The sequence below is a fragment of the Podarcis liolepis genome, assembly GCF_965112155.1.
Source record: "Podarcis liolepis genome assembly, chromosome: 2".
Lineage (NCBI taxonomy): Eukaryota > Metazoa > Chordata > Lepidosauria > Squamata > Lacertidae > Podarcis > Podarcis liolepis.
The window spans coordinates 12,571,289-12,596,029 of record NC_139555.1 but is presented as its reverse complement, the minus strand read 5'-3'; the positions used below and the strand labels follow the sequence as shown (position 1 = coordinate 12,596,029).

Below are 24,741 nucleotides of genomic sequence, written 5' to 3'. Positions count from 1 at the left end.
ATTTCCCCCCTCTTCTTCCAAACCATCTTATATTTAGAATTTCGAGACTTACTTTCAATGCATACTTAGTTTCAACTGGGGAATCAACACAAGCAAAAGCAATTTTTCCGTGTCTTGACATCTAGCTTCCTATTGGCTCACAACGGGTCAGCTGACTTTGTCATTTTGTCTGTCCTGGAGTGGAGCCGTCCCTATAACAATCTAGTTCAGACTACAAACTGGAGACAGAAATAAATATTAAAGAAATCATACAAGCCAGGTATAGGGGGGAAGATATGAATTCCTATTTCACAAACCCGTCGTTGTCTTGCCACCTCACCAGTGGTCAAGAGGTCCTGCCCAACGTGGCGATCAATTCCTCTGCTTATGACCCTGTAAGGCATTTTTCAACTTATGGAGCAGCGGTTGCTCAAAACAGGATCTATTCATCTCCTTTTTATTCACCGCAAGATAATGTTGTGTTTAGCTCCAGTCGGGGACCATATGATTACGGATCTAATGCCTTTTATCAAGAAAAAGACATGCTCTCTAGCTGCAGGCAAAATTCTATGGGACACAATACACAAACTTCCATTGCACAGGATTTTACAAGTGACCAAAACAGGAGCACATCCCAGGAACAGAAAACTAGCATTCAAATATACCCGTGGATGCAGCGCATGAACTCCCACAGTGGTAAGTTTTACAGCTTGCAGAGATAAATTAAATAAACTGAACCATCTTTACGACCGTCTCCCTAGCAGAACAGGCTCAGCTACTTTTTATGGCCCCATAAAAACAATAATATAGCTTCCTCACAGTTGCCGCTACAGGCCTTTTATTTGTTAAGTTGTTGCAAGCGAATATGGCTTGTTATGCTCTTTCTAATTAAAAGACTTCGAGAGTGTAAAATATCTATAATAAAGTGCAATCAGCTCTGATTTTTTTTCCCTTGGAGGGGGTGGTGGAAATAAGGTGTAGAATAGAAGTGATGTGTTTTGATTTTTTTCTTTAAAAAAAATGTATTTTCCCTGATAGGTGAGATAGGGCATTTTTATTAAGGCAAAATTTTTTTGCAAAGTGTCTTGTCCAATAACAGGTCCAATAACAGCTGGGGGATTTATGAAGTAGCTTGACTTCATAATATATGGAAGGAGTGTCTATTCCTAGTAATTAAAGCAGCATTGGAGTAAAATCTAATTGGATTTTTTTTTCAAGTTTGCAGAAATAATTAAAACAACACATTCTGAATCTTTGCAAATAAGATAGGAACATGCTTTCAATTAGACACCCCCCCAATCCTCCATGTGTGCTGCATGATTTTAATGGGTAGTAAGACTAAGGCACAGAATTAAATTGTGCAGTGGGTTGGGGGGGGGGAGTTGGTCGGTGGATGACAATGAAGACTGAGTGTGGAGGGTGGGGTTGGGGAAAGTCTGGCTGACGGGCTTGGTTGTGTGTCTGTTTTCTTTTATTTACGCATTTTATTTTCAAATCTGTTAACTAATCGTTTTTAGTTTGTTTCGTTTCCGAATCCATAGGGGTCGGCTATGGAGCAGATCGGAGGAGGGGGCGTCAGATCTACTCGCGTTACCAGACCCTGGAGCTGGAGAAGGAGTTCCATTTCAATCGCTACTTGACGCGGCGAAGGAGGATTGAGATCGCCAACGCTCTTTGCCTAACTGAACGCCAGATCAAGATCTGGTTTCAAAACAGGAGGATGAAATGGAAAAAAGAGAGCAATTTGAGTTCCACCCTGTCTGGGGGAGGTGGCGCTGGAGCAGCTGCAGATAGCTTGGGCGCAAAGGAGGAGAAAAGGGAAGAAACAGAAGAGGAGAAACCAAAGGATTGAAAACACTGACGGTGCTGCCAGTTCCCTCTCCCTTCCCCAACACACACACACATTCGCACACGGTCCCTCTTCCTCTTCTTTCTCGGTCTCTCGGTCTCTTTCTTTCTCGCCCCCCACTCCCAGTTTCTCCTTTCCATTCTCTATTACCACTGGCACAATCTATACATTTGGTTGTATGAGAGAGAGAGAGAGAGAGAGAGAGAGAGAGAGAGAGAGAGATGTGGACGTGGGAGACCTCCCCTCCCCCATCTCCTCCATCTCTCCAGCAGTGATGCACCCACTTTCATAACTTTCTTCCTAAGGAGCTCATCAAGCCCCCCCCTCCAACCTCACCACCCCCCCGCCTTTGCATCCGAGCCCAGCTATCTACCTTTGCATAAAGACTGTATTTAATGCAAACCCCTCCACCACTACCACCACCCGCCATTCCTTCTCCACTTCCCTAGACAGAATAGTTTTGCTTGCAAAAAGGCAGGTCCCCCTGTAGGGGCTGCTTTGGGTTGCGTGGAGATCAACCCTGTCAAAAAGGCACTCTATGCAGTTTCGCTTCCAAAACGATGATAATTATTGTGGTGGTGGCGGTGATGTAAGTGGGGGGAATTGAATTGCCTACCCCTGTGAAAATATTTCCTTCCATGCCCACCTCCTCCCACACCTCCAAGCTATGTCTACCTAAATATAGCATTTTCCAGAGTAAACTAATTGTATTTAAACACTACCTGAGGTCATTATGCATTCTACAAACTGTGACAGTTTCTGTGTGAATATTTTTAGCTGTATTTGTGGTCTCTGTATTTATATTTATGTTTAGTACTGTAATGTTCAAGCAGTATAAACGTGAATGGAATTCTATAGCAAGTAGGAGGAAATAAATAAATAAATCTTGTGTTACACTCTCTAACATCATGTATAAAGGTCACGTCCAGAGGACTATGGTTGAGTATTTAATAAAAACTGGATATTATTTTTAAAAGTTACTTGGATGGTTTCTGAAATTCAATTGGGGGGAAGATCTCAGGTGAAAGAGTTTTGCAACAGCCACCACGGGTTCCGTGCGTGAGAATGCTCCATTTTTAGATGCCAGTATTCATGATCGCCTGTCAGCACGACTCTCGGCATATTTAGTCGGAAGTAAACAGGATGGTGGGCGGATATAATTTACTTCCAGCTAGGTATCCTTAAGTATATATATAAATATATATATAATGAATATCTATATCCCATCTTGCTGTGTCTCATTTCGCGCTTTCATCCCCTGAAAACTGCATGAAACCCCAACTCTCAGTGTGTTAAAAGCTCAGACAGATTTTATTCCCTAATTCTCCAGGCCAAATAATTGCTTAAAAACAAATGCATTTATTTATTTATTCTTTAAATTAAAGCTACCAATGGAAACTAGACTCCCAGGGCACCCCTCTCTAGATATATTTATTTCGAGGTAACAGAGTAGCGGGCAGAAATATTTTTATGTTTTATTGCAGACGCTTAGAAGGCGCAAAGGCGCGATTGACAATAGCCTAGATTGCAGTGAGCACATCAACATTACATTGTGGCTTAGGCTCAGGAATTGCCCTCTCCTTTTATGTTTAGCTCAGAGGCATCTTTTCAACCAGGTACAAACGTTCGAGAAAGTAATCCTGTCTTCTGGAGGCATCCACTGCCTTGGGAACCTTTCCTACTCTTTGAACATTTTGCACTAAACTATCAGGTTCCCGTTAAACAAAAGAAAATACCAGGAAACCCCCAACAAGACGATTTCTTACCCCCGCTTGTCCGTAAAATTTGGAAGGCTTTAAGAACATCTCTCTTTAGATATGCCACAAAAGCCTAGCACATGTAGTAAGTAGAGAGATCATATAAATTTCAAATGCAAATATATGCAACATAGAGGACGGGAATGCAGGTAGCAATATTTAAGAGATTTGCTCCCTTATTTCCAAATGTCCCTCTGCCATAATTGAGCTAAACATTAAAATAAGTACCAAACATAAGCGAAGGACTTTTAAAAGGGCCTCTGAAATTAAAAGTTTATGTTTTATGTTAAATCTGCCCCCGCCAAAAAGACCACGTAAAACTGAGGTGGTAAAAAGATGAAATAATATATTTATAACTCACATAGGTATTCCAATGTTATTTATTTTATCCTATTCTTTAAAAAAGTTTAATAAGTGGGAAGGAAAATCTTCTCTGTTTCCAACTGTTTCGCTAAACATCCCGGCGGAAGGGAATATATTTCTCATGCGAAACCGGCAGATCCAACCTCATGTTTGCAAGCAGGGATTTGCAGTGAGGAAGGGGAGCCTTGGCACATACCTTCACCTGCCTGATATCCCCTTTTCCAAGCTTTTTAAAGAGGCTTCTCACGTGCCCACAGACATACAGACATACAGACACCAAAAAACAAGGTGAATGTTTATTCATTCGCCCGAGGTACAAAACTGATTTATGGGGAGGCTGAGTTGATTCATAACCTCCAGTGAACACACACACACACACACACACACACACACACACACCAGCTCCCAAAGATACTGCACTCCACATATACAGAGAGATATACAAAGAACAGAAGATTAACACAACGTAGGTTTCAATCTGCTGCACGCGCCTAGTCATAAAAGCAGTTCCATGCGACCAGTTATATATGCATCCATGTCAACAATGCAATGTATGCATGTGCATAAAGCATAAAGCGTACAGAGCACACTGACTTTACTTCCTGCAGCATATCCCACTTACACCTACATATGTATTCTCTGGTGTACCGAGTAACGCTAACCAAGGGAATTCGAATCCAGGACTTTGTCTCCCTGGTTGCGCTGAGTGCAGACGCAATCTCGATTGCATTAATTGAGACTATGCGTCTAATTACACTGAATCAAGCGAACAGGCTCATATAAGGCTGCTGCGGGGGCGCGCACACACATGTGCATACAACGCGGAATATCCGGCCTACACAGAAGGAAATGTTTTTACACGAGGACGCGTCCCAAGGCCATATTTTACACCACCCCACATCAAGGGCTGAAAATTTCCTATGAATCGCTGTGGACGGGAAATTAGCTCTTGTCTTCCATCCCAACGAAGGCTTAGGGGCTGTTTGTGGACGTTGTTTCACACCCATAAGCCTCGAGCGTTAGGGAAGGGTAGTATTTTATGAGACGTCATACCCCAGACCCAGCACCAGGTGACGCTATAGTCTCATTGTCTCGGTGTTTTGAGTGTGGGGCCTTTTTTTTTTTTTGTTTCGTTATGCCAACATATCACATACGTTTCTCGGGCTTCCATCAATAACCTCCTGGGGTCATCAAGCCAAATTTATGACTGGCCAACACCGTCACGTGATTCTATTTAAACATCCCATATTTGGGCAGCGCACATAGAATAAAGAAAAGAAGAATCTCCACCTATAAATTCTGCACTTTAGAGAACAAAAAACCCTGAACTTCAAAAGGGCCACAAATCAAGCCTAATCAAAGGGGTGTGAGAGGGAGAGAGAGAGGGAGAGAGGGAGAGAGAGAGAGTGGGGAGAGAAAAAAAATATAATTCCTGACATGAGTTCCTACGTAGCCAATTCGTTCTATAAGCAAAATCAAAATGTTCCTGCCTATTCCATGCAAAGTTATGGGAATTATGGATCTGTGTCTGAGGTTCAGCCTTCCAGGTATTGCTACAGTGGGCTGGATCTGAGCATTACATTCCCTTCATCTGGGGCTTCCAACTCTCTGAACGGTGTGGACATGTCTTCAACCCCCAGATCTAACCCCGACCGACCTTCCTGTACAGTCATGGGATCCGCAGGGCACACTTTAGGCAGAGACGACCAGACCTCTCTAAACCCAGGAATTTACAGTCAGAAAGCTTGTGGCACCACCACAGCCACCAGCAGCAGCAACAACAACAGTACGCCGTTGGAAGATAGATCTAAGAGCAGTGGGGAAATCAAGAGTGAACCGGTGCAAACAGCTCAGCAAAGCGGGCAATCAATGCACCAACAGCAGCAGCACCACCAGCAACAGCAGCAGCAGCAGCAGCAGCAGCCACCACAAATTTATCCGTGGATGACCAAACTGCACATGAGCCACGGTAAACTTTCGCTTCTCGATTTTGTTTCACAGGATTTGCCTTGGTTTTATAGGCCATACGGGGCAAATAATAAGGGGGGAAAAACCTGGGGTCGTAAATTTTACGACTAAGGCATCAATTGCTCGTAAAACTGTCCACTAAAAGGCTTAGAGGCGATATACGCCCAAATTTATGACGGCATAATTGGATCATAGAAACAAAACGGGTATAAAGGCAATATTCCATTTTTTTGTTGGGGGGGAAAGAAGGAAAGAATTTTTTTAAGGGGGAGAAATAACTTGGAAAGGCTCGCGTTCTTTAAGAGGAAGGAGAGAGGGGCTTAGGAGTTTTTTCAGACCTTACCACATCATTCCATAAAGTCAGAAGTTGTGCCTCTTTCCTAACCTAGGGAAATGGGCGACTTGATCTATTTCCCCCCCCCTTCTTATAGATACACTTCTTCGTGGTTTAAAGGGAGAACACTTCATTAGGGACTAACCTTAGCTTGAACCCAAAACTTTAATGAGAAAGTGTTGGAAAATACCCCTCCTCTATTAAATATATTAAAAATGTATTCTGGGTAGAACCAAGAAATCTCTCTCCCCTCCCTTTAATACCTTTTGCTTTCCTACTTTTTTCTTCTTCTTCTATTATTATTATTATTATTATTATTATTATTATTATTATTATTTTAGCGGGTTTTTTTATCCGATGTCTTTTGTCTTCCAGAAGCAGATGGCAAACGTTCCAGAACCAGCTACACTCGCTACCAAACTCTGGAACTAGAGAAAGAATTTCATTTTAACAGATATCTCACCCGCCGGAGGCGCATAGAGATCGCCAACAACCTATGTTTGAATGAGAGGCAAATCAAAATATGGTTTCAAAACCGGAGGATGAAATGGAAGAAAGATTCCAAATTGAAAAGCAAAGAGTCTCTCTAGGTAGAAATCCGGGCCAGGGGTTGGGCGGGGAGAGTCAGTTCACATTGACAAGAGTTGCTGTTGTTGTTGTAGCCTACCTTGAGAAAAGTTTTCTTTGGGAGGTGGGGAGAGGAAAAGGGCGGGTGGGGGGGGAGGGTCGCAGACTGGACTGAACTACATACTCTAACAAATCTATCAGACAAAGGCGCTCTCTTATTAGTATGCAAACAGACCCTTTAGCTTTTCAGCTAGAATTCAGTGTACAGCTCGCTGGAGGGTTGGTGGGTTTTGTTTAGTTTTCCACCACACCACTCTAACCTGTGTCCCCTTAAACTGGGAGGAAATATGTCGGTCAAATGAAAACCAAGCCAATGGGCGACATTTGAGAGGTCCTTTTATCTATAACCTATATCTCTGTCTATAAAAGATTACGCTGAAGATCAGAATAATACGCTTAGGAAACCCTAAGTCCAAGTTATGCATAAAAGAGGGGCTCCTCAGGACTTTTGGAAAGTCCCGAGGCCCCGATCCTTAAACGTCAGGCTTGGAAGTAAATCCCGTTGTGAAAGGCGTGGGAGTTTACCTCTGTGTCCAACGCGGTGGACGGGCGACAAACCTGTTGTGAGCACTTATTTCTCAACCAGTCCCACTGAACGTGGGGGGACTTCCTTCCGAGTAAACGTGCATAGGATCGGGCTGCACGATCTAGGTGTGTGAGAATGTTTACTTCTGGTGTGGATGGTGAGTTTCCACACAATGTAGTTCCCTAGATGCACTTAACCTGAAACGTGGGGGGTGGGGTGGGGGGTGATTTGTTATTGTGTTTTGTTTTGGTTTTTTTTTTTTTAAAAAATATGCTCGCTGTGAGGTGTGTCCTTCTGGGGTGGGGTTGTTTCATTTTATTATTCAACCCCCCTCCTCTCCGTTGACTTATTTTTGTATTATTTGCATATGAATGAAAAGTGAATGGACTATGAACGAATCTGCTTGACCATCTCTCCTTGGAGATATTTGTGCAAAAACATTAAAGCACTCTTGGGGTGGGGGCTGGTAAGTGTGTGTGTGTGTGTGTGAATTCTCCCGACTTAAATATTCCTGTGTATTTATTGGTTGCGTAATTAATGTAGCTTTGCAAAATAATAATAACGATAAGAACAACGCTGAACTCTTATACAAATGTATACTTTTTGTTTACATGTAGCCCTTTTTATTCACCTCCCCCTTCCTTCTCCCCGATGTTGTATTCCATATATTTATTGGTTGTAATATCATATGTGAAAGGCCATGGAACATATACAGTATATTTTGTCATATTGAATAAATGCTAAAATAATAAATAAATCAACACCTAAGGCCAATTTTGGAGTGCGGGAGAAAAACGTATATGAGGTGCCTTTGCTTTAGCGCTGTCTCCAAACCCGCACTTCCACTGTTATTTTGCTGTCAATTGTTTTCAAATATATAAATATGTAAAACGAGAACAAATCCGGGTCAGTCTGAGGCACGAGCCATCCAAAGTTCAGCACTTGTGAAGTCATATTGATTTCAGTGGGAGAGTTTAGCACAAACCTCTTGCAATGAAATCGATGGGACTTTCCAAGCGCTAAACTTTGGATGGAACAAGCCTCTGGACTGAAGCTCAGAATCCCATTCAACGCAATGAGATTTACTTCAAACGCAAGTTGGAAGTAAGCCCCATTGAGGCGGGGAACGATTTCAAGCAAGGGTTGCAGTGGAAATCGGTCAAACCCTAGTGTTTAACTTCGGATGGGCTATGGGTTGGGCTTTTATGTATCTTATGTCGCCCCTGCTGCGTCCCCAATAAAAGAACTTTGGGTGATGTGTACTCAGTTGCAGGTCTCGTCACAAGCTTTCTGGAGTGAATGCCTCTTTTTTGAACTGTTGAACAACTCTTGACCTGTCCTAGTGTTTGAACAACATAGTTCTGGGTTCTTCAAAGTCCTCCAAAGGTCTTCGTGCGATCGCTTTGTTTCTTTCCCTGATAATTCCTTCCTTCAGTTTACAATAATCTAAAAGTCCAGATGCAGGCAAGACTACCTTTCTAAAAAAGATTGCCTTTTTAACCCTGTAGAACAGAATTACCGGGCTAGGCTCTCGGCCCCTCCCTTCAGACAACTTTCCATCGACATTAAGTGAAAGTTGTGCAAGAACTGGGCGATTTGTGAAGGCAGTAGGTCTTTATGAGACGCTGTGTGTATGTGTGATCACTAGAACAAGTACGATTGAGTTGGGCAGAGAATGGTAGGATTTAACCCTGGGCTGCGCAAAACTTCAACGTGTGGTTTATAAAGCACGATATTTGCGAAAGTTTCTCTGGTTTAGGTGCAATATAAGAAAGCTAATAGTCCTCTACTCCTTTTGAAACCTGTAATCTCTTTCTATGCGTTTAAAGATGACTTCTATGCCTATCTATGACGTCTTCTTCTTCGTCCTCTTCTTCATATAGTAGTGTTATTGGATTCAGTAATGTAGGAGTTTGGGGCTATGCATGCACAGGCCTGTGGAAATTTGGGAGGGATAAAACTGTGCATGTATATTTCACGTATGTGTGTGTTTCACCAGACACACACCAACTATCTCTCACACAGTCACACACACCGGAGGTCATGCCTGAGGTGTTTTCGGAGCTATTTACAGTACAAACGCTTGGGAGAGACCCTCAATGGCTCAATAAACCTTTATAGTATTTCCTTTACACATTTCAAACAATGGAGCCATTTCCTGAACCTGAAAACAAAAGTTTATTTTAATGACAGTGGAAGCTCTTAAGGATAAAACTGGCTTTACCTCCTAAGATTCCCAGCTTTTCATGGAGTCCCTCTGACTTAAATAGCGCTCTATTTCTGAAGTTTATTGATATTTTATTATTGTAGCTATTATTTAGTGTCCTCTTTGAGAAGATCAAATAATACTGTCACGAAGGCGATGACAATTTATGTTATGGCAATTTTACAGTCCACTTGAAAGTTTCCTTTCCCTCCCCTTTCCAGGCTTAACTTGTCATATGATTTGATTTTACGCAAATATCAGTCAAATCATGTAACGGAGATCAAAGCACTGGGCTTTACTCTATTCCATTTGTGTTTGATCCAAGAGGAGCCTTCCTTATTGTCTTGTGTTTGCAAATAATGTGTGCCTTCCCAGGAGTATCAGCAGCAGCAAAAACAACAACAACAAATATTGGAACATTCTCTGAGCATTTAAATGTATATATGTCATCTTGATGTCTGAAAATAATAAGCTACCCTGTGTAAATCTATGGAGTGTTTATTGAGGCACCGAAACAGACTTGGCAGATCTTGATAGCTGTGCACTGAAACCAAAGGTGGTTGTTTTTACATCTGTTTCGTTCTATTTGGTCTTCTCTGCTCACCCCACTCCTAAACCGTGGTGTTTCCTTTCCCTTTAATCGGAAGTCTGCCAGGGAATAATTGGGTTTGACAGGTTAGAATTAACAAAATCAGATGTTCTATTGTTTTATCTTAAGATAAAACGGGGGGGAGGGGAGAGAAGCCTTTACGCACATAGCCGTCCAAAACTTTTCCATTATCATAACGCAAGCCAGTCGGTTATATATACAGCCATATATATATATATATATATATATATATATATATATAGCCTTGTGAATAATTGTGCGTTTATCCAGCGAACAACGTGGGTCTATTTGGGCCTCTTCCCTGTCTTTTTAAAAAGTAATTTTTCAGGACTGATTAATATTTGGTTGTTGGGCTTGTCATTGACTTTTGCTATTCAATATCTAACAGCCCCCCTCCTTTTCCTCTTTCTCCTGCTTTTCAGTCCGTTCCTAAAGAAGTCTTGCAAAGCCAAGAAGGAAATGAAACATCGCTTACCTTTCACTGTCATCCGTGTCAACACAGTGGGGACTTTTAAAAGGCCTCCAAACAAGAAAGGGAGGGCGAGGGAAGGGGAAAAAAATGACAGACCCAAAGTTCCAGGGCGTGTGTGCGTGTGTGTGCTTTAAAAGAGAGGATGAAAAATAATAACAATAGTAATAATAATCCAGGACTTTTTGAGCCAAGACTTTGACTATCCCTGAGAACATTAGCAGAAATACCCATGGCTTCTAAGTGAATTTAGTAGTTTAAAACTTTTGAAGGTTATTTATGTGGATAGCCCAAAGCAAAAGCCCTGAATGGCTCTCGGTGAGCACGTGATGTCATTAAACTAAGTTTTATGGTTTGGGGGAGCTGACATACCCACAATATATTTACATCATATATAATCTTAACTGTCCACCATCGCAGCTGCTGGAGCTGTTTAATGCTGGGACAGTGGGACAAGGCAGTTAGTGCGGATTACGACGTCTTGGGCTGCTGTTAGGGAAGGCACATCCTCCCAAATGGATCCCTGGCGAGATCAGTAAGTTAATTTCTTTTCCCCGCTTTTTTTTTTTTTGCGCGCTCCTCTCCCCACGCCATCCCCTCCCAGCTTCTAACATGGTATCCAGCTTTCTTGTGGAGGTGCGGGGTGGGGGGTGGGGGCTGGGGGGAGAGGAATTCAGTTGCACCTTGGCTACGAAGTTGGGGGAGGGGTGAAAGTGTGGAGCGTAAGGCTTTTTCCTCCAGGGTGATGGAGGTGGTGGTGTGGGGAAGCTTTCTGGAGTGCACGTCGAGAGTGGCGGTTATCAAGAAGCAAGATCAGACCTTTGTTCCCCTTCCTGACTTCCTCGGGGCTTGTGGAAAATGAGATAAGGACCCAAACCTTCTTCTACTTAGTTAGGCAGAGGTTGATTCATTCCCTTCCTCTCCCACCCGCTTTCTACACCTCTCTGAAGACGCTCGAGATCTGATGGGGTGGTGGGAGTTCCCCCCTCTGAACAGAAACTTTCGGTCAAAATGTTTGGACTGCTTCTTGCAGCTGGGTTGAGAGATACACTTAAATGTCCCCGGGTGCAATACTTGCTTAATGGGTAGAAGAAAAAAGAAGTTTGTGTGGTGGCGGCGGCGGGGTAAAGTGCATGCGCGCTGGAGTTGGGCTGAGACGTTGGCTGCTCTGTACGCATCGCGGGTGTTGGCAGGTGGAGTGGAAGAAGGTGGAAGCTAGGCCGGAAAGTCTGGCCAGATCTTTGTCCTAGGGAGAAATGAAGGGAGGGGAAGGAAGAGAACGCTGGAGTAGACCGTGAGAGGAGTGTGTATCCGGGTGTGTGAGAAATATATGTCCCATCAGCGTTGCATAAGTCCGTGTATACATTATTTGTACGTGTGTGCGTGTGAGTCTCATTAACGTAACTGCCACTACGATTCAAGGGACAGCTTTTTCTATCCCGTGAATCTTTTTTTTCCTGGTGGTGAACTGGATGATCCGGTTGAAATTTGGCCTCAGTGGCCTTAGGCAAGGCACTAGATCTACCAGTCCACCTGCAGTCTGGGGATAAGAGCAGCGATGTTGGAATAGCAGTGACGTGGAGCTCCTTGCACGCCCAAAAAGCGCTGTGCAAATGCTGTTATAATCATTCGATATATCCTTGCACTGTCCCCAGTTTAACCCCGAATATGTTCTTTCTCAGTTCCGTTGTTGCATTGATGGAATTCACTTATAATGGCAGGCTGGTGCCTAGGGAAGATTATCAGTTAAGTTTCCTCGGAGTGCCACATAGCTTTGGGAGCTTCTCTGTACGCATGCTGATAGGCCAAATCTTGCTCGGATGGTGTCTTCCTGCATGGACTTTCTGGGAAGTTTCTGGTTTATTTTGATAGCTACTGGTCTGGCAATCAGTCGCAATTTACCTAGGCCAGAGAGAGAGACAGGGAACGCAAATGTACTGCTCCTGTCTTACCCTTACGAATTTGGCGATGTAGGTCTGGAGCAGATCTTTGTGATCTGCTTCCAAACTGTGTTTAAAACTCAGGTGCAACTGACACATTGCTGTCATGCCCAATGAGCAGAGAAACTATCGTTGGGATATCATCCAACCCATCCTTAACACAGTTCCCGATCCTCAGCCCCAACTAACAACAGCACTGAAGTTAACGGCAAAAAGGAGTTACATTGTGGCTTTTAAAAAGTTTCTTTGGCTGGTTGGTTCGTGACATTGTGGCCCAGTTATCCAAGCAACTCCACACCAGACAGAAAGCATCCTGTATTTTGTGCCAGTAGCCTCGCTTGGTTTCCTAAGGGTTGGTGCTGGTGATAGTCATCAGCAAAAGTTGAACTGGGAAGCTGACTAGGGTGTTCAATGGGATGATAGGAAGGTCACAGAGGGGAGAGGAAACCAGAATTTTGTAAGCCTCAGAGAAAGCTTGAACACAAGCTACCCAAAAGGACGTCGGCACAATCCACTTAGGCAGTGCAGCGGATAGACAGACCTTCATAAATCGGATAGACAGACCTTCATAAATGTCAACCACTCCGAGGTTCTCAGTAGAACTATTGGAGGACATTCTTCGCCTTCCAACAACATCTTCAGGACAATGAAGAAAGTCTCTTCTGAACACATGGGAATGAAAAAAGAAAGCACACCCTTTTCTTCATTTCCCTGTACAAACAACGGAACGATGTCCCCTTTTCCCCATTTAGAAAAAAAATGCCATTTCTAGAATATCTCCCTCTCCTCCCCTTTCTATCTTCCATCTTTCTCTAGGAAAGTGGGAAAATCAAATTTCACTCAGGAAGGTCCCCAATAGGATGTTGCTGAAGCTCTTCCCGAAAAGAGAACAGCTGTCCATTGTATAGGCCTACACATCTCTCAATAAAGTCTGGGCGGTGTGAAGGGGTATGATCTGAGGGAGAAGATTCTGCTTTCCAAAAGTATGATTGACAGTCCTGTTCTGACGCTGGCTTTCTGGCGACACTTTTCATAGATGAAAACGTTCTATGGTGGCTGCATTTCCTTCCTTCATTGTTCTTCTAACCGAGAGGAGAGCATACTTCAGGTTGGACGGATCTACTTTGTTTTTTACTAGAACATCGAGATCCACAAAATGCAAAATGTTGGCATGCGGGCGAGGGGTGCTACTGTGCCTTTGAACACACACTCAATCTAAGATATAGCATTCAGAAGGTCCTTAACTGATCTTACAGTCCTTTTCGCAGACGACTTAATTCCTGGTTCCTCCCTCCCAAGCCTTCCGTTTCAGACACCTAATTTAAGGGAGGGGGAGCCTTTTTAACAAAATTGTTGCTATTGTTAAACCATTTGGAGTAAAAAAAAAAACACAAAACAAAACCTTGCCGGTCTACTGCAAACCATCCCGAGAGAGATCCATTCGTAGATCCTGATTTACCATCTGTCCAGTTCTGTTCTAACCAATAGATCTTCATCACGAAACATGGAAGATCCTCCCCTTTCCTCAGAGCTGAGTATGTCTTTACAGTCTGGATAGACTGACTGAGAGAAATCAGAAAAGAGGAAGTTAGCAGCAGTGCACACACACTCACAAACACGCAGGCATAAACACACACACACACACACACACACACACACACACACACACACACACACACTTCATTGAGTTCCCAAAGCCTTCATATTCTTCCACAGCAGTCTTAAACACTTCTTCAGTCTTCAGAGGCTTTCAATATTCTGCTCCCCTCAAATATCCTGATTCTTATTGGGCCACCCGAAAAAAACAAGGAGGGCAATCAATATTTCAGAAGTTTCTCTCACTCAGTTTAACGGGGCGTGGAAATTTGCGAGCTCTAGGATATGTATTTGAAAGTGAGACCAGTTGAAATAAAGGAGACGGACTTCTGAGTAAACATGTTTATTGGGATGTAAAGATGTGTAAAACCAGTCATTTAAATTATAAAGCGTTGTGGCCTAAACCGGTAGTAAACTGACAACAATGTTTGATGACAGAATCTTCAAACATGGGCCAGACACAAATTCTTTCTCTGTTCCTCCCCTCCCCTCCCCCTTTCTCTCTCTCTCTCTCTCTCTCTCTCTCTCTCTCTCTCTCTCTCTCTCCCCCACACACACCCACACACCCACACACAGAGACACCCACACACCCCTACCTACTTCTCCGGGGCTAAATTATAGTCTTGGTTCCACTGGATTTGATTTGCATTCATTAGAGCAGGAATGGAAAAACCACACGTGGGTTTTCAGCATTGTGCAACCCTGCTTTCATAGCAACACTGAATTTGGAACCCCGGTTATTGGGACTGGGTTTACAGTACTGGTAACATAGGGTCAAAGGATGGAATCCAGCCAGCCAGACACTCCAAGTCCTCAAGGTGCCAGAATACTCTTTCTTGTTGGAAGATGCTTCCATAAGGTTATCGTTTATGGGTGTTCAGCACATTTCTCTTTGTGTCCGTACCTTCCACTATACAGGTCTGAAGTTTCTTGTATTTTAATGTGGCTGTTCTGTGATCTTGTGTTAGCGCAAGGCAGGTCTGAACGTTGAAGCTGCCTTATACCAGGTCAAATTGTTGGCCCATCTAATCCACCCAGCAGCAGTCTTCCACCAGAGGTCTTATCCATGAGCTGATACCAAGTTTTTAAACTGATATAACCAGCAAATTAAGCTGGGCTATTCTGTGTGCAGAAAAATGCCCTACCATTGAACTACTGTCCCATTCACTGAAAATGACATTAAAATCCAGGCAGGAGCTTCTAGGCGGGAGGACACTTGGGCTCAATTTTTCTTGCATACTGTTTCTTGGATATTGTGCAATCATATAATTTACTTAGACTACACGCTAGAACTTTCTCTGTCTTATTAAGACTTAGGGATGCCAATACGTCTGTGGGAGGATGCACACAGGCCTAAAGTAAACATACACTCTGCTCCTACTCAGTATTTAGCTAGTGGAACCAAGACCATCCCTATTGCCTACAGCCAAGCCATATGTTCTGGAAGGCCCATTATAACAGCAGTGACTCCTTCTTGTGAAAGAAAAACAGGTTGTTCCTCTTTGTAGAAAGCTACAAAACTCCTCAGGCCCTTACCAGTTTGGACCACATTAACCACAGGGGGCACACTCAACATCCTGATCACCCAGCTCTTTTTTTGAAGGGAGAGTGGGGTGATGGACAGAGGTTGCTTTACCTTTCCTTCACCTGAGTGCAATACTGCATCTTATTTGGCCGCAGCAAACTGAGGTTGCTAGCCTCTTAGGACAAAGTCCACTCCAGAAGCAGCTTCCTTGAGAAAGACCACCCACATCTTTAATGAGCCAATGGAACGAGCCTTAAATAAAATAAATAAAAACAAAAAGAAGCAAGCAATGAAGGAATTTGCATGGAGCAGTAGAATGCTACGGTATATTCCAACTACAATTCCTTTGGAAGGAGTCCATTGGGTGTTGGTCTTCTGTGACATGAACCTAGCAGGGAAATGCTGTCTGACGGTGTTGGGGTGGGGGCGGGGAGGTTGTAAGACAAAGAGAAGGGGAGAGAGGGAGGAGGAGGAGGCACACTACTACTATTAGTAGTAGTAGTAGTAGTTCGGTACCTTTGCACTCTTTAACACAGTAATATGGAGCATAAGATGGGAGTTCACTGTATAATTAAACGGTTCCCATCTGAGGTGAGCCCAATAAAAACAAAATAAAAGCACTTGGCATTCCCTCTAACCATGCACAGCTGAAGCGTTGGAAATCTGACTCAGGTCATAGTGCCTTTGCGCAAAGGAGATCCAGTCTTGCCCCAGGGCGCTTACGTAGGTGACAGATGAGCTCCTTTAACGTTTGTTGAACTGGGCAATTCAGCTATTCGGTATGGTTCTGCTGGGAGTATTGCAAATCCCCCCTTTATAGCTAGATGGAAAAAAGATGGTGGCTGGTGTCCTGCTGACTCGTGTCCAGCTTTATCTGGGGGGAAAAGATGCTGTTTTGTGGCATCCGACACTTGGACCTGAAACAGGTTTTCCCCATACGTTGTAGTTAAGGATTATATGGAAAGCGTGGATGGGGGAGATATTTGCTTTTGGTAATTGATAGGAAGCTTGTGCTGCAAAGCGAGTTTCTTACTTAGATGGGCAGGAGGAGGAGGAGGAGGAGGAATCAAAAGTTAGGAGAGGTCAGCCTAAGGTTTAGGTTGGAATCAGTGGCTTTATCACAGTTTACTTTCCCACGGCTTTGAAACGTGCATTCATTTGCCAAACCCACGAAGAGAAATGCTGGTCCCACTAAGTAAACAGATACCATCAGCTTGGATTCTAATTCGTGCTCATAGGTCTTCACACAGGGCGTTTGGCATTCCCTACTGCCAGAAGAAGTAGTGGTGGCTTCTCTCTTCGACAGCTCAGTATAAGAATTCAGTTCACGCTGGAAAGAACTCTGTGGATTGCACTTAGCCAAGATGCCTAAATGGATCCTCCACAGAGGCTTATAAGGGTACCTCCCTCGATACCAGGTACTGGAGGACAAACTTTAGGAGACCATCACAGCGCCTCATTTGATGCTTGTGCTGCCTAAATTGTTCGGAAAAGGGTATAGTGGGCTTGATGAGCATTGGTCTGATCCATTAAGAAACGGGTGGAGAACCTGTGGCTTTCCATGTATTACTATACTACAACTCCCATCATCCTCAGTCAGCATAGTGCATGGTTGGCAATGATGGGAGTGGTAGTCTTACAATGTCCGGAGCCCCACAGGCTCCGTATCTTTGGATATTGTAGAAACCTATTATACAGGGTGAGTCCTTTAAAAGAGGCCCCGTGGAACATGTGTACCCACGGGGCCTCTTTTAAAGGACTCGCCCTGTACATTATTGATTTCAGACAGATAGATAGAGATCCACCAACCCACCCTCCTGCCTGTTGGATTTATCTATCATATTTATATCATGTTTTTCCTCCAGGAAGCTCAAGGGGGCGTAGATGTTCCTCCCCTACACTTTTACCCTCACAACATCCCTGTGAGGAAGGTTAGGCTGAGAGTTGGTGACTGGCTCGATACCTTCTTTCTTGGCCCTGTGGGAATTAGGGCATTGCCACTAAACAGATCTATATCTATATCTATATATTTACTTATAACCACAGACGTTCTGTCCATTCATATACAGTATATATACAGTATTTAAATTATTGATCTCTGATGCAATACACATGGATCTTCATGGGTCTGCCCCCACCAGGAGGTGGAAGGGAGAGAGGAGTTCAGCACCCCCATCTCAGAGAAGCGTTCACAAAGCAGTCTTTCATCTGCAGAATGGGAAATTTCTCTGAGGAGTTATGATTACAGGAAGCTTTGAGTCCCCCACCCCCATCAATTCTCTCGACTATTTCTTGGTTTTTGTTTTCTTTCCCCATAATGGATATTTGGGGGTGGCTGATACTTTCAAACTGACCTTTCTACTACCGAAAGATAGAAAGGTACCTGCAAGATTTGTGTCCTCCTGTGAAATCAAAACTATTTCCAGAATGACAAGGAGCATGCCCGGAATGGGGTCACGTGGTCCTTGTCCTCCACTCAACAAGAGGAAATAACATATAGGCGATGATATATATGTGTGAAAGCCAAACAGAAGAAAACATGTTGTGACTGACAGAGGCGATGTGACATTCACACGTCTGCCACATTCCCATTCTTCCCCACCCCCACCCGCCTTCTCTGACACCATCACCTCGAGTAATTCTGTCAAACTTCATTAGTCGGAGCTTGATATTTTATTTTATTTTACTTAGAAATTGTGTACCCATGTGGATTTTTTTAATAGAATAGAAATATGACGATAGACCATGTTCTGCCACAGGTAGAGAGGATAGATCACACATTTTTATGAATCACACTTCTTATTAATTAATATTATTTAATTAAGATTATTATTCATCTTGGGAGCTCTCGCTTGGAAATCTTTGTAACTCATGGGTACTTTCTTTAAAATTATTTCCGAATAACTGGGAATAAAAATTGAACGCCATAGTAAACGAGCTCAGTTTAAAAAAAAAAATCGCATGAGTTTGTGTTGTAAATAAAAAAATAAAATTAGAGTTGGAATGTTCTGGGAGGAGGCAGGTGCTATTCTTGAAACAACAGCCGTTTCCTACATTGTAATGAACTAGACGCTGCCTTTTAATGGGAAGAGGAACGATTTCTCTACCTATCTGCTATGAGTCTCAACCAGGACTTCTTCTTATTTGATAAAAAGAAAAAAAGAAAGGTGACGGAATGGAAGAGTGCTGTTTATTTGTTTAGATACCTATCCCTCCCTATCTCACTGCCTCAAGCCGACTAACAGTCGGTCACAGAGCAGACGGCAAGCAGAGGGCTGGCGTTCCCTTGCAAGTTGAATTGCAAAAGATTTTTTAAAAAACCAAAAGCCATCAATGTTTGAATAGCTGAGCAGAGCTGACTGGCGAGGGATCATCGGACTGTGTCCACTTTGTAAGACCCGAGAGTTCTTGCTAGATGTGTATCCTTGAGGGTTCCAGTAAGGAAGTGCCTCAGCGCTTGGCCAAAAGCATCAGAAAGTCCTTTCAGAGCCCTTTGGGGTGGGTGGATGGACGGGAAGAGTAAGAAGATAAAAAAATTGACCAGGTGCAGGGTTTATTTGGCGAGGTTTTGGAGAGGAGGATCCTAGGGGGTTGAAACCTCATGTTTTAGCATTTGGGACAGCCTTCTTCCATTCCCTTGACCATACATGCGTTCAAGTTTGTAAACATGGGGATAATAACAATTCTCGAGGTTGAGAGGGTAGGGAATGTCCAACACATACCAATAGCACCCACCTTTACTGTATATGAACACATCCAGCAGCTGGCTGTCAGACAATGCCATCCAATGCGTGTCTTCTCAAAAAGTCAACCCCGTTGAGTTCCGTGGGTCTTACTCCTAGGTCAGTGTGTGCCTAGGACTCCAACCAAAGTATATTTGCTTTTAAGGCGCTGCAAACACACCGACGGCACATCCCGTGCAAATATTTGCTGGGAGCAAAGTTTTAGATCATTCGCGATTGCCTAAAAGACCCCTAAAGGTTATCCACACACACACCTCGTGAAAGAAGTACGTACCTAGATGAATTTTATTGCCTTCATATCCTTATCAAGAAAGGGAACTTTCATGTAGTTCTTTCGTTTGGACCATTCTTCACAACACACAAACACACCGTTTATTTCCATTTCCTCTTCTCTCCCGTCAAGTCTTTGGTTTTCATTTGAGGGTATTGTGAATGGAGCTCTATTTCTATATCTCCCGTGGGAGCCTTATAAATTAGAACACTTTAAAACGGCTAACAGTAAAGAACAAGAAACCCATTGAGGATATTAATTAATTTGTAGGAGAGTGTTTAGGAAAATATATATATTCTCCTTGAGAAGAGTGTGATATGTTTAGCAATTCAGCAGAGACGTGGGGGATGGGGCATTTTCGTCTTTGGGAAAGTATTCCTGATACCAGGCTTCTGCTGGTATTCACGCGTTTCGCTCAGTACAGCTCTTTAATGTGATGTGTGTGTGCTGGCTGCGTGCGGTGTGGGGGTTGTTGAATATATTATTTGTTGTTTGTCACTCTCATATATGTGTGTATGTGTGTGTGTGTGTGTATGTGTATACATATACATATATATATATATATATATATATATGGTTTTGGTGTCCTCGGGTGTCTTCCCGTGTAAAAGTTGGGGTGTCTAGGCGACGTTTCGACGAGGTCTCACTCGTCATCTTCAGGCTGGTGCTTTCGGCTTCTTGTTACTGGAACAGAGCGGGATCTCAGTGTTTGAGTTCCTATAAATACTGTAGAGGGGTGTGGTGTATTGCCTCAAAAGTTCTGGGCAGAGGGGAAGTTCCCAGGCTAGTGTTCTTTTCTTCTTTTGTTCCTTAATTACTTGAGGGATATCTTGAGTGATTTCTTGAGTGATATTCTGAGTACCACTTAGGTGGGTCATTAGGTGTGGATTAGTTGCTAAAGCCTTCGTGTCTTGACCTCTTGAATTTGTGAAGAGTTTTTCTGGGAAGATGGCTGTACTGCACTTAGTTGTGCTTTGGCTTGGCTTCGTGTATAGGGGCGAGCTGTGGTTTTGTGCCCTGTGCCAGCCAGATCTGTGTAGGGATTGCAGGGGGGTGCAGCATCCGGAGGTGCCACTATGGTTTGGTTACTGGATGGTGTCTGTAATTTATCTGTGGAGAGGGTCTGGGTTTGGGTCTGGTGTGGTTGATTGGTGGTGGCGTTCTGTGTGCCTCTGGATCTGGTGTCGGTTTTTGTGGGGAGGGCTAATTTCCAGATGTCTGGCAGGCGGGACGTGTCGTCACGCTTGTTCATGTTGTGAGGGTGTTTCTCTATCTCGATGGCTTCCATGATTATTCTCTTGTGGTGATGTTCCATGTTAAAGAGCAATTCTCAACCTGCATTCCTGTACCCGTGAAAATCTACGAAAACAAATATATATATATATATATATATATATATATATAGGAGAGAGAGAAAGCGTCTATCTTGCGTCTATGCAAATTGCATTGATTGACTGATTTGTTGCTTGTATTGATTTATGATCTGGTTCTGAAAGAGCTTCTCTATCAAATGGCGTTTCCATTCGGTCAAGAGTTGAAATCCCAGTTATCGATTTTGTGTGCGATTGTGGTTTGCTTGACTTGCAATTTCTGTCTTTCCTGCCAGTTACCCATATTAGCCCTGCACCATATAACACCCCCCAATGGTGGTAAATGCCCTTTTGTCGCTGTCTCTGCTGTCGCTGGTGGTGTTGTGTGGGTGGGTTTATTCTAGTTTTAGAGAGGGATAACCTTTCGAGGGAAAAGGAAACGAACAACCTAATGCTTAAGGAAAACTCAATAGCACAAACAAAAGACGAGAAATTTGTGTACGGTTGATTAGGACAGTTAATAAGCTATTTGTCCATCCATCCATATGGCTATCTAAAATGCCTGCTTCAGGTTTTTTATTTTATTTTTTGGAGTCTAGAAAATGGGAAACAGTAATTTGCAGTAGCCAAACTTCCGATATCCAGTTCATTACATCTTCTGCAATGTCTGTCTACATTTAGCCATCTAATACCATTAATATTAATATTATATTAATATTGTATAATGTAATACGCAAATAGTGGAGAGGGAGAGAGAGATGTGTGGATAACACCTAGACCTCACACACACACACGTATACAGAAATAGATTCATACAACTACCAATAGGCTCTACGTGATATTTCCTGAGAAGTACAGATTTTTCCCTATTCATGATTCAAAGATGCAAGTATAACATGGAGGAAGGGGGGGAGGGGAAGCGAATCACTACTGTTGACCTTCCTATTTATTTTCTGAACAAGGCAGGATTAGAGTTTGCTTGAGTCTGGAACATAAACAGTTGCAGTAACATGAACTGTAATGTAATCTATGAGCATTTGCAGGAGATTTGCGAAGCCTCTCCAGCTGCATGCCTGTGGTAAAAGCACTCCTCTTGCTGTCTCCGTCTTTTCAAGGCAGGAAACTTTCTCCCCCACTTTCTCTGTAGTCTTCTTCATTGCAAGAGGCAGGGTTCGAAAGGGGGCGGGGGCGGGGGGAGAAAGATCAAGTAGAAGACCCCTTATTTCGAAAGCTATGCCCCCCCTCCCTTAAACCCATGCAATTGTAGTGGTCTCTCTTCCACCCCATTGCCTCACCAGGTGGCCTATAATAATATATATACAGCCCCCACCCACCCCCTCAAATGAAAGCAATGGGTAAGCTAGACTTTTATTGCAGGACCCTTTTCCACTCAGGAAAGGGAGTGGGTCATAAACGCAGGTAGGTGTCCGGTTTGATCTGTCTAATCGCAGGAAGCGGGGGCTGGAGAGATGGGTGACTTCGAGGTTGTAAATCCCACCAATCTGCCAGCTCCCTTTGCTTTCCCTTCCTTTCTCAGAGGTGCTTGTGAAAAGATGAAACAAGCAACCAGGAAGGGGGTGGGGGACGGCGGCAAAGGGGTGGGTGGGGTGCAATAAACCCCCTCTTAAGCTCTGGTGCAGAACGGGAACGGAACACCATCTTCCTCTTTACAGCCGCGCTTTAAACAAACACTTGTGTCTCCTGCCTGGGATCTCAAGACAAGTTATTTGTAGTTTTGACTTCTCTTAAGGCGACGCATAATAAGGTTTAAGACCCTCGGTAGTTAAGATGGATGCGCTAAGGAGCTCTGCAGGCATTCCGGCTCTCCCTTGGATGGGAACTTTATTTGCACTAAATACGGCACATAAAGCGGAGAGAGAGTGAGCAGAGCCTTTAAAACAAGTGGTCAGGCTAATACCTCCTGCGGGGGAGAGAGAGAGAGAGAGAGAGAGAGAGAGAGAGAGAGAGAGAGATCTCCAACCACAAGGCATCGCTTGAAAATGTCCCTTTCCCTGGACTGAGATGGAAGATATAACCTATTGCGATTATTCACAACAAGGAAAGGCTTCCCCCCTCCCCTTCCGCTTTCTCAGTGGGAGCGAAGATGTTCCCAACCCTGGAGGGGAAGAGAGCCGGTGCGGGGGGTGAGGACAGGCAAAATAGCAAAACGGCGTTAGAGTTGAGACCTCACGAGGTTCACTGCCATCAAAACCTCTCTCTCTCTCTCTCTCTCTCTCTCTCTCTCTCTCTCTCTCACACACACACACACACACACACACACGGGGGGGGGAGGCCTTCGTGTGTAACATCAACTACACATCAACTACGCCTCGCGATGCTGAGAGCCAAACCTCCATGGATTTAGGCTCAGAGAAAGAGCGTAGGCTGTTGATGAGGGTATATTAGCTCACCTGATTAGAACGCTGTAAATGAAGAAAACAAAGAGATGAAAGGAATCCCCTTTACTCCGGACTACTGATTTATGGGAGTGGGTGGGTGGACTGCTGTGTGCGGAAGGAATCACTCCCTTTCTATGAACGTTCACTACTTTCTAATTAGTCTATCTATCTATCTATCTATCTATCTATCTATCTATCTATCTATTAAACAAGCTAAGTGACCCGAAAACAGCAAAATTGCTTTTTCTTTTTTCTTTTCTTTTTTTACGGAAAAATACAATTTCCATATGCTTTGAGGAGTGCTACTCTTAACAGCTTTGGAACAAAAGGCACTTCTTTCCTTCCTTAAAATGCCATCGCCTCAGTAACAGAAGGGTATGATTTGAGCTCCAACAGGTATTTTTACACTCTCGATTACAGGAAATAAAAACAGTCCTGTTTCCTGTTGCTACTGCTGCTGCTGTTATTCACACTTAAAAGACCATCGCTGGTAACTACATGGAACACTCGGAAACTTGACATCTGGGTTCGTCAGTTTCGTAGGTCGACGGTCTGTCGAAACGAATTCCTCCCAAGGATGCTAATAGGAAAGGGTGGAGGATCCTAGGCCTTCTATAGGGGTCATCTATAGGCGGAGAAGCCATGTGTGAACAATGCTGTATCAGATCCCCCTGACATACTGCAGAGAACGCATATATGTATTCTGTTTTTTTAAATCGGGGAGACGCACTAAAGTGGACTGTTATAAGGAGTAGCAGCTGCCATTGTGTTCTGTTATCCTTCCACGCAACTTATTATTATTATTATTGTTTTCTCACCCATCGTTGCGGCATCTGGGTATTCTGCATCCCAGGGTTTTGGATTCCCACTAAAGTTGGGGTTTGCCATTGTTATTTGGAGAAGCCCATATTCATGGCATTTGGTGAACATGATGAGAATGTGAAGATGCTTAGTATTTCTCCTTCTCCCCCACCCAAATAAGGCAACTGATTCTTTTTCCTTAATCAAGTCTGCAATGATGCATCAGAGGCCTGGTGGTGTATATCATTCCTGAGATTTCTCTTGTCTGACTCCACAGCTCCTTTAGCTTCTGTAGGCTTGACTAATGACAGCTGAAATTGACAAAGCCTGCAGAATTATAATCGCCAGCCTCAGCTGGGAGATAGTTATAGACCCTCCTACATTTATTTAACAACAAAACATTACCTCACCCCCCCCAACACATCAGCCTAAGTTTCTCTTAAGTTCTACCGCCTGCACTGTACTTAC

The 24,741-nt window shown here is 43.5% G+C and overlaps 3 protein-coding genes across 16 annotated transcripts in view; all 3 read left to right on the top strand.

The window, feature by feature from the left end:
* The window catches only part of LOC310700483 (homeobox protein Hox-D3-like), a 150,508-nt gene that overhangs the window by 14,240 nt on the left and 111,527 nt on the right, over positions 1-24,741 (top strand). Inside the window, exon 1 of one of the 13 annotated variants that reach the window (XM_083490180.1) lies at positions 11,062-11,223. The exons of the other annotated variants lie outside the window; for them this stretch is intronic. Coding sequence (XP_083346306.1) covers positions 11,204-11,223 — 20 coding nt within the window. The 5' untranslated portion in view covers positions 11,062-11,203. Of the gene's footprint in view, positions 1-11,061; positions 11,224-24,741 lie in introns of those variants that run through there. 13 annotated transcript variants of the gene reach the window in all.
* On the top strand, positions 3-2,808 carry HOXC6 (homeobox C6). Of its 2 annotated transcripts, none has more exons than XM_083490533.1 (2): positions 3-675; positions 1,521-2,808. In XM_083490533.1, exons 1-2 carry the CDS (start codon positions 276-278, stop codon positions 1,829-1,831), a joined length of 711 nt encoding a protein of 236 aa, XP_083346659.1. In that variant the 5' UTR covers positions 3-275; the 3' UTR covers positions 1,832-2,808. The 2 variants fall into 2 exon arrangements, with proteins under 2 accessions (XP_083346659.1, XP_083346658.1); XM_083490532.1 differs by having other exon boundaries at positions 1,497-2,808.
* Positions 5,197-24,741, top strand: part of HOXC5 (homeobox C5) — a 75,287-nt gene continuing 55,742 nt past the window's right edge. Inside the window, exons 1-2 of the mRNA XM_083490523.1 lie at positions 5,197-5,917; positions 6,626-6,840. Coding sequence (XP_083346649.1) covers positions 5,386-5,917; positions 6,626-6,840 — 747 coding nt within the window. The 5' untranslated portion in view covers positions 5,197-5,385. The remainder of the gene's footprint in view (positions 5,918-6,625; positions 6,841-24,741) is intronic.